The sequence below is a fragment of the Felis catus genome, chromosome B4 (assembly GCF_018350175.1).
Source record: "Felis catus isolate Fca126 chromosome B4, F.catus_Fca126_mat1.0, whole genome shotgun sequence".
NCBI lineage: Eukaryota > Metazoa > Chordata > Mammalia > Carnivora > Felidae > Felis > Felis catus.
The window spans coordinates 31,603,855-31,617,633 of NC_058374.1; the positions used below are offsets into that span (position 1 = coordinate 31,603,855).

The 13,779-nt window shown below is 36.4% G+C and overlaps 1 protein-coding gene across 22 annotated transcripts in view; it reads right to left on the reverse strand.

Annotated features, from left to right (window-relative positions):
* The window catches only part of PARD3 (par-3 family cell polarity regulator), a 678,503-nt gene that overhangs the window by 334,866 nt on the left and 329,858 nt on the right, over positions 1–13,779 (reverse strand). For all 22 annotated transcript variants that reach the window (XM_045061110.1, XM_023256519.2, XM_023256518.2 and 19 more), the window contains one exon: positions 11,279–11,410. In XM_045061110.1, the coding sequence (XP_044917045.1) occupies positions 11,279–11,410 (132 nt within the window). The remainder of the gene's footprint in view (positions 1–11,278; positions 11,411–13,779) is intronic.

The window sequence follows — 13,779 nt, forward strand, 5'->3', positions numbered from 1 at the left end:
TTGAATGGACTGGCTCCCTGACAGGAGAGGAAGCCCTTTTTCAGCTCTATGCTGGCCAACCGTGTCAACAGCCTTCTGCTTTAGAGAATGTGTTAAGGGAACTATTTAAAAGCATGTCTAGTCACTTTAAGAGATATCACAGAACATCATGTTGCAATGTGAAGTGACAGAATGAACAGGGATCTCTTGGGCATTCATTACTGGTAGGAGTGTAACTTGGCCCAACATCTACTGAGGTCAGTTTGGAAATAGCCATCAAAATTACAAACACATATACTCTTGTATAAATGCACAAATGTGCTATTTCATCTTTGGCATCTACCCAAGTGATACTCAATGCAAAATGGCTTATATACAAAGATTTTCCACTACAGTATTGTTTGTAACAGCAAAGACAGTAAGCAATCTACATGCTCATCAGCAATGGCCCATCTATACAAAGGAAGATTATTAAACTGTTTCAAATATAGACACTTTTAATGTTCTAGTATGGAAAGACTGCCAACCCATATTAAGCAAAAAAGATCAAAGCACAGAGCACCTGGGTAGCTCAGTAGGCTAAGCATATGACTCTTGGTTTCAAATCAGGTCATAATCTCATGGCTTTATAGGTCTGAGTCCTGCATCTGGCTCTGTGCCGACAGCGCAAAGCCTGCTTGGGGTTCTCTCTCTCCCTCTCTCTCTCTGCCCCTCCCCAACTTATGCTGTCTCTGTCTCTCTCAAAATAAATAAACTTTAAAAAACTAAAGCACAGAATGTGGTAGATAGTGTTTATATAAATATGTGAAAGGAGAATAAATTTTCACATTTTCTTACAAAAGAATGGTACTACTTGAAAGGATCCATGAGAAACTAGTAACAGTGGTTACACCGCAGAGGAGCACTAGGGACTGGAAAGCACTATTTTGTGTATCCACAGGAAACGTCTGAATCTAGAACTATGAATATATGACTTTTGCAAAAATCAAATAAGTAACATTTTCTAAAAAGGAAGAAGGAAAAAAAAATCATGTTACCAAATTCATCCCCATACAGTCCATTGAGTTACACTGTCTTCCAAATTCTAAATGCTCATCTCATTTAGATGTCTAATGAGCCCTGAGGATAGGAATGAGCAAGGACAGCTATCACCATCAACTTAAAACCAATTAAATTCTCTACAAGCCTGTGTAGGGTTGTCTTCCTATCAGGATCAAGTCCTTTAACTAAAAAACTTTTTGTGTAATTCCATCAGAAACAAAGGATATTTCTTCTGTCTTTGAAACTAATTTCTAAAATTCAATTTCATTTCAAATATCTAATTCTATCCAATGTTCATTAAAAGAGAAGTTTTAGTATGAGAAGTGAATGAGAAAAATAATATCAAAAAGCTACAGACTAGGTACAAGAGGCTAATGGTAGATCAGAATTTATCATATCCATACTTTATATACATGTGAGGAAAAAAACTCCATTTTTCCTAGAATAAATAAATTTATCTCTAAAAGAAAATTAAATTTTGCCAGCTAGGGGTCCTAGAATAATGGTATAACTCACATTCATTCTAATGAAAATGAAAAACCTCGAACTCTCTAAAAAAAATTTTAAAGAGCAAAAAAAAAAACAGCTCTCAAACAAATGAAATAAACACATTCAGAAGAGAATATTAACTTATTACTTTCAACTCAACTGCTTATAAACTATTAAATATAATCAAATGGTTTGTTCAAATATTGTTTTCCTAATTAAGTGGAAAATTTGTCACTTCAGTTATGAACACAAAGAGTAATTTAATATTTTCTGATAATTCGATATTTTTGGAACTAATAGAATTGACGGCTATGTCAGGCCCATAACAGCATTCTGGGAGGCCTTTTCTTTCCTGTGTCTCACTAAGGCTCACTGAAGGCACGGTGGCTCTTACCCTCTACTACCACCACCTCGTCTAGAGAGCCTTAAGACACTCAGGTGTCTACCGAGGGCTGCTGTACTCAAATCTAATTCAGCAGAAATCATTAAGACACAGACAGCCTGTTGGTAACAGCCTGATAGTGCTCACCTTTTACCACTTAAACCCATGTTCAATTACAAGACATTCTCAGAGAAAGATCAGAAGTGATTAAATAAATTGGGGATAAGGAAGGCTGTGCTCTCCATCATATTATCAAGTTCTCTGAAGTAGGAACATTGCTTGACTGAGCTTCGAATTCCCCCCCCCATTTCTTAGTCCTTCAGTCTGAAAGAATTTTCTAGTCTTTTTGCCATGTGTCGATGCTAAGTGACAAGCAATGATGGAATCAAACAATGACTCAAAAGTCTGACTGTTCTTATAAGGTTTTCATATGTATATGTCTTAATATTTAGCAGGTTTTCTTCAATTTACTTATAATCTGCAATTTTTAGCTCATAATTAATGAAAATCACAATACTGTATCAAATGACATTATAAAACCTAGACCACCTAACAACGAATCTATTCATAATACAGGTATCAGAAAAGGTGAGGCCATTATAAACTTTTTATTTGCAATTTATTGCAACACTTATTCACCCAAATGTGCATTAAGGCTTACTAAGAGCTCCAAACAAAAGTAAACAAGACAATGCCTGTGCCATTTTGGTGCATGGAAACAGTCATAAACATTCTAAAGAATAGTGAGAGAGAAAACAATAATGAAGGCAGCAGGCATGTCACTCTCTTTCAAAGATGGGGACTAGGGTGACCTGACACATGAAAGATGAGAAGGAACCAAATCTGTGAATTGGGAGGGCCAGCAAGCCAGAGGTGACAGCAAGCCAGAGGCCTGTGGGGAAGAGGCGTGTGAACTGAGCATATATTTGCTAATGGGAAAGATGAAGCACAGTCATGACTGCATAAAGAGGAGTTGAATAAAATAGCAAAGTCCTAAGACTGAGAAGAGACAACAGACAGAGGACAGGTGAAAACGGGCAGCCTTTGAGAGGCCTGGGAACCTCCTCCCAGGCACGAGGAGGGAGATTTGTAAAAGGTAGTGGGGATGTGAGTAATACTGCTTCTATTTTCCCAGGGGCATGTGACGCTAAATCATAGGAGGGCCGGTTAATGAATTACTTCAGAGAATTAAAGAGATGACCAAAGGTAGAAAGAGACATTATGCTTCTGCAAAGGGTTTAACTTGATTCCAATTGATATTGACTTTGCAATTTTATCTTACAATCTAGAACTATGGTATTTGTACAAAAAGAAAAATTCCTCAGTTTTCCAGTCTTATGAAGTTTGATTTATCAAAAATAAAAATATTTCAAAAGCTGTATGTTTTTAATGTGATGAAACCCAAAAGGCCACCCTAAACCCCCCTCCCATACAATCAGGGGTATGTTGTGAAAACATGTTTCTTTTCAGTGCTTTAATTTCCTTAGAATTTGTTGGATATTAAAGAAAACTCACAACAGTCTTCTTTCAGCCACAAAGCAGAGGAAAAAATGGATCACAGGTACACAGACCCAATGAAAATACTATGGGGCACATATTACCAGACCTCAGTGGGGGGACTAAGAACATAAAACCATTGGGCAAAATGGTTTAGCACTTAAAATAGCAATTTTTCAGGACCATCTCAGAACCATTCTGAAGGACTGATTAAAGAAAAAAAAATCCCTACCTAGATCATAACAGTCCAAAATTAAACACAGCTTATGAGTGATGCCATTTGTATAGGCAGGCTTTAGGAAACAGGTAGTGAAAACAACATACTGTAAACTGAAAATGTTAACGTAATTTCTTAACCAGTATTTTTGAAAGAATAGCAGTTCCACTGTTCACTGAACACAGAAATAAAGACCAAATTTTCAAAAGCAAATGACATACAGATTTGTGGGAATAAAACGCATCAGAGTATAAAGCATGCATTCTTTCCATCGTCATACTGAATCGCATAGCTCACAACAAAATTCTTTCAGACCACCTGCGATGAAAATATGAAAAGGCACCTGAGTGTCATAGCTAAAAATGAAAATGTATCTTTATCCAGAGTGCATGCTCTAAACATCTGGTCCTGGCAGCTGTATTCACAGGCAAGAAAATCATCAGCTACCAGCAGATTCCCCATGAAGGTTAATCCACCTACCACCAAAGATGTTTCACTGGGTAGAATTTCTGTCTCACTTCCCTGCTGCTTGCAGGCTTTTAGCTCCATAGGCCAAACAAGCAATAAATAGGGCCTGGCATAAAGGGACAGGTGAATTGATGAGGACCCTCTAAACTGCACAACACATTCCAAAAGCCAGTGAGTCAAACAGTGCCTTCCTGACTCCATTCACACGACAGAGGGACGGAGATGCTTAGCAAGTGGCCAAGCAGAAGCCCTTGTAAGACACTTAGCATTCTTAAATGGTATTCTTAGATTTAATTGTATTTAAACCACACGTGCTTGCCAAAAGCAAAAGGGAATATAAAAAATGGACACAGACACAGAGATTAGCGCTAATGTCATTTTTGTGTCAGATTATGTTCTTCAGAAAAGAACCAGAGATGATTTAAAAAGATTAACTTTTATTTTAATTCTGATAAGATGCCATAGAAGCAAGAATCCAGTTCTAAAAGGCTGATGGGAGCATTAGAAATACACGAGGGACGAAAATGAACCAGCCCACCATACCAAAGGGCACTTCCAATATGCAAGGAGAAAATGCAAGGAAAAAATGGTCACTCCATACTAGAGAGAATTATTGAGGTGTAACCAGTAAGTCTATTCTTACCTAAAATAAAGATGGGGGGAAAGTAACATCTAACAAGTGCCTACGATACACCAGAAACTGGATCTCCATTTTACATGTTCCATGTCACTTAGTCTTCATACACAGAGCCAGTTATCTGCCAAATGGGTACCATTTTCTCCATTTTGCACACATTGAAAATGAAGTTTGCTGAGATCATACAACCTAAGGCCACACCACTGGTGAGTTATGGGTCAGACAAGAGGACCCACTCACGGGAGGGGCAGGTTTCCTGTCCTGAATACATGCTCTGCAAGCTCATGGTGTCTTTTTGCCACTAAATATATCTAAAGGTAAAATGCTACTTATCACTTGGACAAGAAAAGAGCATCCAAAGTGGTCCTGATTGTGGGTGACAAGGCTCCTCAGGAAATTAATGTGTCCTTCTCAGAAGAATGTCTATCAGGGTCCCTGTGCTCTAGTCCTGTTCTTCTACTCGATAATTCCTATTCACAGTTCTTTGATAATAAAGCTAGACATTATGAAGGGCTGATGGAAAATAAAACATCACATACATGCAGGATGCTTCCATCATGTTTTAAAACACAAATAATTTTAAGATATGTATTATAATAATCAGCTTATTATTAAAGCACAACAAAATCTTTTGGCATTAATATAGCCAGGTGACATGAAAACTTTTTTCCAAGGTTGTTTTGGTTTTATTTTTAACATTATTGTGAATATGACAGGTTTCTGCTATAAGGAAAATTTCTGGCATTTTATAATGAAACTTAAATTTAATTTTAAAGCAATCTTGATGTTTTTAGTTTCTACATTTGCTGTTGTTGAGGTAAACACAATTATGTTTGCTTCTGCCCAAGTTCTGCAGAAGTTTGTCAATTAGGAAATAATATAAATAAATTTCCTTCCTTTTAATAGAGAACTATAGAATTTTAGAATTTGAAGGCAGAGGGCTTTGATTATCTTTATCCAGATAACCCTAGCAGTCACTTGGTTTCTCAGTGTTTATGGGCTAAAGAATTAAATAAACACACACACACACACACACACACACACACACACACACACACACACACACACACACACACACACTCCAGGACCTGGGTTCTAGGCAGCACCAGAACCTAACCTTAGGTCCCATGAGGAGGCAGATGCCAGGAGACCCTGCACGTGCCCCCATTAGAATTTCTACAGCTCTTCCATGTTTTAACAAGATGACCCTGTGGCCAGTTCACTGACTGGTTTGCAGCTGTTGTAATCAGATTTCAAAGGAAGCCATCTCCTAATTTTGTTAAAAAAAAAAAAAAAAAAAAAAAAAAAAGGATGATCATTTCACATTTGGAAACTGACTACTTATGTCATCTGGATGGTACTAAGGTGTCAGTAAAATGAGTTTGTTTGTTTGTTTGTTTGTTTCCATTTAGAAAAGGCTATTAAGCACTTGGAAAAGGATCTTCCCTTATGCAGGCAAATCAGAGGAAAAACTAACTTCGATGAGAGGTATGGAAGCAGGACCCACAACCTGATCATCCCAGACACCCATCATCTTATCACTCCAAGGTAACATAAACAACACCTAGTACCACAATTACTTATTGACAAGCTTATTCATTTTTTTTAAACCACCCACTCTTGTGTAAAATCTGGATAAGCTTAAAATGTTTCTTCACTACTGTATGTCCACTCACATGCAAAATAGGCTCGAAGTTTTAAAATTTATTATTGGCCTAGATCTTCAAAAATTTGGCCTTAATCATAAATTATAATAAAAAGCAAAAATGAAACACGTTCCTAGAAACTTACCTTTTCCATGACTTGCAAATGTATTCATTCTGTATCATGTGAATAGTTATAAAGAGCAAATTTTTTCAAAAGTTTAAAAAGTATCAGAATAAGCAATGCTGAACTATTCTTTTTTAAAAATAAGACAAAAGGAATTTCTTCTCAAGCATTATTTTATTTAAGTATGTTTTCTATTTAGAAGTGCCAGGCTGGCTCAGTAGAACATGTGACTCTTGACCTCAGGGTCATGAGTTCATGCCCTACATTGGATACCAAACTTACTCAATTAAAAAAATAAATAAAATTTAAAAATAGGAAAAAATATGTTTTCTATTTAACATTCAGATATTTTCTATTTCTCATATCTAGGACTCAACTCAGACCAATGTAAAAACAGACACCATCCCTACATGAGTCACCTTCGTGTCAGAAGGAATAAATATCAAAAGTCAGGGATGTTCTGTTCCTCATGAAAAAATCTGAAATGAAAGCATCATGGCTGTAGATGGTGACAAAAGTGCATAATATGAGAAGAAAAGGCACTGTCAGTTTTCCTTAAACTGATGGCTTTGAGATTCTGAGACAACACGGAAGGATGGGGACAGGGAGACCAGGGTACAAAGGAGAAGGTGGAGCACAGTCATTGTCACACGTGAACTATGTTATCACCAAGCATTTAAGGTAGTTTTCCTCACAGTTTGCCTCCTCTGGTATAATATGCCAATTAGACAAAGTTTTTGCTTGATGGAAAAAACCCTAAAACACGGACTTTTCTCTAAAGGTCAGGGCAGCCATTCCCTTACAACAGAGCTTAAGTGGCGGCTGGAATGTGCCTTGCACCTCCTTGCTATTTCTGTTAATTGGCTTCAGGCCTGTTCACCAAGTCAGGGTAGTGAAAATGGCAGGCTCCCAATTAGGTTAAATTTCCCTTAGGTCCCTCTACTTTCAGGCCTTAAATTCTTCCAATAACGTATTGTAAAGTTCCTGCCTCCTCTTTTGTGGAATTTATTAGTTGCAATAAACTGTAGGGATAGAAGAACAAAGTCAGCTTATGATCTATTATCTGCCAATATTAAAATATAGTTACAAAGAGTCAAGGAAATGGTAATGATTAAAAGGAATTCAGATTCTTCAAGCATAGCCAAACATCAAAACTAAGGCTTTTGTTGATTTTTTTGTTGTTGTTCCTTGGGTCTCAGAGTCAAAATTTCAGAAGCATGAAAAGTTTTTTCAAGGCAATACAACAACAACCCATTTAGTGTTGAAATCCTTTGTGCCTCTTCTGAGATTTCAGAAAAAGTAAGTCCCAAGATTCTATAAGAAAATGATGCTCTTTGAAAGATACACAGTCTGAGATACACCTTCTGAGAGGAACCTGATTCAAGTACAGGCTATTCTCAATTAGTCACTGAAAAGCAGGACTTCTGTTTCTGGAAATCATGCTAAGCTTGACTCCAGGTGCTTCCTGGTGCAGAGTTCTAATAAGATGCACACCCTACCTTTGATTATATGAGTGTAACTTACAAATATTCTAAGAGAGTGAAAGATTCAATATCCCTTTATATAGGATCAATCTCACAAAAAGAAAGACACAGCTTCCAGAGGTGCCTACTAGCTCAGCATTTTAAAACACTCCCTTGTGCTTTTCATGTCTACAGTTTATTCCCACTGGCAAAACGGACGTGGTCATAATTGCCTTCAAAAAGCAGAGATAATGAGAGATGAGCAATCTAGGAGGAAATAGAGCAAAAACAAAACCACTGAAGGCATATAAAATCTAGAACTCTGTTCACCTCTCAGTCCAGATGGCATAATTCATGGTAGATATTTCCACCCCGGTGATCCCAAACGGTAAAGGCAGGGGGTTGATTTGTGTGTTTTACCATATAAAACATTCTTTTATCTGTGTAATGCTTGTCTGTTATTATATTTTTAATGGCAAAAACTAAGGAGAAAACAAGCCACAGAAGAGACATCAGGCCATTAAAGTCAGACGATTCATGTGGAACTGTTAAAAAAATAAATTCACAATTAAATGAGACTATCTGGACTAGATTTACAGTGTGTCCAGCATAACCTATTAGTCCTCTCCTGCCCACACAATTGTACTTACTTTTAAGAAAACTTTTAATATGTATTTTGTGTTGTCTTTGCTGTTCTTATCCAGTTAAAATAGATTTCAGTCTAATTAATTTTCCTGCTGATGTGAAATGGCCAAATTTAGTGAATGGATCATCATTTTTTAAATGTAAGCCAAGGAAGATGATGTTTTCAGGCTCAGGCATCAGTTAGCTAATATAATTTACATTAAACTACATAGACTAAGGAAGTACTCAATTTTTAAAAAACCTGCTTATTGTGGAAAAACTGCTTCAAATAACTTCAACAGAAGAAAATCAAGCCTTGGTCTTTTGAGAAAAAAACTCTGTGGCTTCTCAATGCAACTATTTTGCGTAAAAAGAAACTATTTTATACCAAAACTACAAAGAAAAGCTATATTACTTCCTTAAAAACAGGTCTACAACCACAATGGTAAAAGTTACATTATTAGAATATAATTAAATATATCATACTTTAGAAACTCTGGACTGCCATTTTTTTCTCCTAATCCTGTAATAAAAATAGTTATATTTAGCACATTTAGCTAACTATATGTCCTTTCTTGCTTTAATGGGACCCTGACTATATTCAGTGATCAGCAACTGCGTTTCAGGAAGACAAACCACCATACCCACACCCCCAGCTCCAGATCAAGCTCACCTAGTCTAAACCAACAACTCCCTTCAATTTAGAAATAGACAAGCAATTCATACAAGGCTAGACAACAAAACATGAAAGGTATCTGTTTGGGTGGGGGGAGGGGCTTGTGGGAAAGGTGTATTTGCTTTCAAAAAGAGCCATGCAGAATAAAAAGGAACTGTTCCTCTTCTTCCGTGCAAGCATGTGATGGCTGAGGCTCTACAGGAAAGGACACACTGGAGCACACAGCCAAGGAGGCACTGTGTAGTGCTCCCAGAAAATGGAGAATCTGGATCCCCAATGAGGTTCCCCTGAATCCCCAACTGGCCTTTCCTCCAGATTTCTTATTAAATGAAAAATGAGTATCTTCTTCTTATACAATCGAGACTTTCTGTTCTTGGCAGCCAATTTTTTTCTCTAACAAGCGTATTAACAACCAGTGTTTATGGCTACCAAGCAGATATGATTCTAACCCCTTGGCAGGTTTAACATCAGTGGATATAGCAGGTTCTAGGATTAAACCCATTCAATAAATGAGTATACCAAGTCATTTATGGTAAATAGCTGGTAACCAGCGAGTCTGATTCCAGGCCCAGGCTAAACTATCTAATTCTTTAAAATATTTACTTCAAAGAGAAAATGTAATAATGACAACAATGAGTTTAAAATCTGTTTAAGAAAAGAATGTTTTTCCTAAGTAGAGCTTCCGTGGTTTTTTAATTATTTAAAATTATTTCCATCACACAATGCTTATATTCTAACATTTACGGTATGATAAAAATCAGCACGTTTGCAATACCATCCATTGTTTCAAAGGCAAACTGGACTTTTGTACTATTTCATATTCAAACACACCCCCCCACACACAAAATTATTTTAGGAGGCTTAAAACATACACTAAGATGAATTAAGTAAAACATTTCAGATTTCTTTCCAATGTCATCATTAATCTAAATTGAAAAACAGCTATTCCAGTATCTAGGCAACAGAATTATTAACAATTTTAGAAATTATTGAAACAAAACATTCTCTGAGCACTCACCTAATCTTCCATCTATATGAACTTTTTAGAGAAAATAAGTGACAAAGTAACGAAATAAGGATGTTTTTGTTTTGTTGTTGTTATTTTTCAAGTAGCTTCCACACCTAGCATGGAGCCCAATGTGGGGCTTGAATTCATGACCCTGAGACCAAGACCTGAGCTGATCAAGAGTCGAATGCTTAACCAACTGAGACACCCAGGCACCACAGTTAGTGTGTTCTTAACATAAAAAATTATTAAAACTACAAGGAAAACACTAGGATTTCCAAGAAAACACTATGACTAACAATAAAGAATTAAGACTTTATACAACAACACTATAAAATTTATGTTTTATACTTCAAAACTTACCGGATAAATTCTCAGTCTTCATATGAAGTGTCTTAACAGTGATTGTTTATTACCAGGATAGGAACCAGTTATTATATTGAGTGGTAAACAATTCTGATTTCAGGAACTACAGATGGCTATACTGTGGAGTAAACTGAGCAACTCTAAAACCTTACAAACCTAAAATAGTTTATTGATATTTATGAAAGGGTCAAGTCCCTGAACCTTACAAAACAATGTAAATTCTGAAATGCCACTATAGCATATTTCTCTTCTAAAGTGAAGTCAGGTAAAACAGAACATTTTAATTTGCCTCCTCAGGTCCTTTGACCTATTACCTATCAAATAAACAGAAGAACCTATAAGTGGTCTTGAAAGTCAACTCATAAACTGTACTGTTCACTGCCAAATGTCTGTGTCTCAACAACATAACAAACTCTGAAATCAGGATACTCCAGAATCTATGGCAAATATTTGTAACCACTTATGAGAAATCTTTGACTGGGGACCACCACAGAAATAGTCTACAATTATGTTAGACAAACTCTGACATACAGCCTGGAATTTAACTAAAGTTTATTAGAATAATTTACCTTTAATCATCATTGTGATGCAGGGAAACATCTTTTGGAGTATGGGCCAGGAAGTTAGGTCTATGACACACATAGAAGGATTAATTTATGTTACCTGTTCTTGCTTCTCCAGCCACTTGTCCACCATTGGGTGACTGGCACTCAGAGATGACCGAGCATTGTCTCTCTGAAATTGGTGCGACCAGTTACTAGTATCCCGTGGAAGGCTTCTGTAGTTTTCATCTTTCTATTCAAAAAGAAACAAAAAGGTGTCTTGTAAAAAACCAGACCTTGCAAATTAATGATGTACTTGGGTTTTTCAAAAGTAGCAGAAAACTGATTCTGCATATTTAAAATATTTTTTCTGAGTCTATACAAAATAGTTGACTGAGGACATTTCACTCAGATTAGACCTCATGAATATAGTCATATGTCTAGGATGAGGGAGTCTAATGACTATAGCAGGGAAGGAAGCCACACACATATGCACACAATAAACGAAACAATAGACCTTGTACTCCCTCCCAAATCAATCTCCCCAGGCCAACCAATTACATGCACCAGAAAATGAAAAGTATTTCTCTCCAAGATTCTTATGATCTCTCAATCATGGAATTTTCCTTTTGTCTTCTTTCTAATCTTACAATAATATTGGGAGATACTATCTATAATTCACCAAAAATGTTTAAAATAAGAAAGACTAATGAATTTGCTCCTTATTTAGATCCTTATAGTTGTGTGACTTTGGGCACAAGACTTAAGATTCTCTGGACTGTTCTGTACCTACTTCACAAGCTAGTTGTAAGCATTAATTTAAATATAAAGAAAAAGAATTATCTCAATACATGGTACATAATAGATACATAATAGTTTACCCTAACATGCATATGGCAAGTGAGGTCTTTACATAAAAACCTAGTTAGTTGATAAATATTTAATAGTCCCAAAGCAACCAAATGCTGTTTAATTTTTGTTCTTTGAAGCAATAACTTATAACAATTTGCTTTGGCTTTTGGACTGCAAAACTTAATTTCAATGTTCTAAAAAGAAATGAGAAGGCGAGGATAAGTCAGAGAAGTCAAACTTTTAGTTCAACGATTAAATCTAAATATCTCCTACAAGAACAAATTTAAATCTTAACCTCACTTTGACCTACTTACAGCAGTATCCCACTTTACGAGAAGTACCAAAATATCCTCCTTAATAACTTTGCTAAGGGTAATATGGCTGTATACATTATACACATGACTGATTCTTATCCTTCATTACTTAAGCCCTATGAGCAGTGAATCCATAGAAACAAAAAAGTGTAATACAATAGGTTGGCATTGTATAGACCTTAGCCAGACACCAAGACGGTGTTCTCTGCTCCTTCATAAATTTCATCAGAGAACAAAGCTTAAAAATGAATTGATGGTGTTGGACCTATGCCAATACTACGGCATACGAAAAATCTTTTTAAACCTATAAATATTAACCAGTATAAACTTCAGTATGAAACTTTATAAGTCTTTCTTATTAATTAACCTACAAAAAATAAACTAAAAACTTGATAGCATTGAACATTAAGGGCAACTAATTTTTACTAGAAAAACTGTACAGGTCTGGTTACGGCAGTTCAAGAAAGTGGTAATGGAGCATAGAACTGCAAGCAAACGCGCGCGCGCGCGCGCACACGCGCACACACACACACACACACACACAAAGAATGCTGCAAGATTAGGATCTTGCTCCGCCGCCAGGAATTAGGGACTCACCCTATTTACAGGAACATGGAAATGGTAAAATAAGTGGAGGACATAGACAAAATCTAAAGAAAAGAAAAAAGCAACTAAAGAAAACAAAGCTCACTGTATCTCCAAATACTAAGACCCCTGCCTTAAAACTTGGGCATGATAGTTTCAGAACAAAGCAAAATTATCTGACTTATAAGACATTCAAGTAAGTCAGAGAGGGTAAATTTACCAATGACAGAATCGTAGATGTCCGCAAAGTGAAGAAGGATTAAGAGTCTGGAGAAACACAAATAAAATTTTGATATCAAGGATCTTGGAGCTGCTACCATAGACTAAAGACCTGGCTTCTCTATTCATTTTCCACCATTAGAGATGATTATTACACCAACCCTTTACTTTGAAAATGAATAATTAAATAGAAAGCGTTAAAAATCTATTCTGCCTTTTCAGTAGGAACTATATTTCGGAGAAAGCAACAGTGCCAGTCGATGAGGGGAAGCTTGTCATTTCAGAAGAATGCCAAATAATGGAAACCGAATAATGAATACAATTAGAAAAATCACCGCATTCAGCCTCTAATGAAATAAGTTATTAATCAATGGATGCTAAAACCTGTTAGGTGAAGAGTTGATAGTGAGCTGCAAGTTTGCATAGTGACAAAATACCAATTGCAAAGGGAAAAATAGATCTTTAAAATGAAGAGACCAGATGATGCAAAATCCTCACTTTTTTGGTGTCCAGAAGCCTGTGTGTGACTGGGAACTTCCTTTTGATTCCTTTTGAATCTGCATCATTATTCTTCTTTACTGAAATGGCCCTTATTGACTCTACCTATGGTCTGCTCACTACTCCCTCCTTAGCCCAGCTCAAAAAGTGTCTA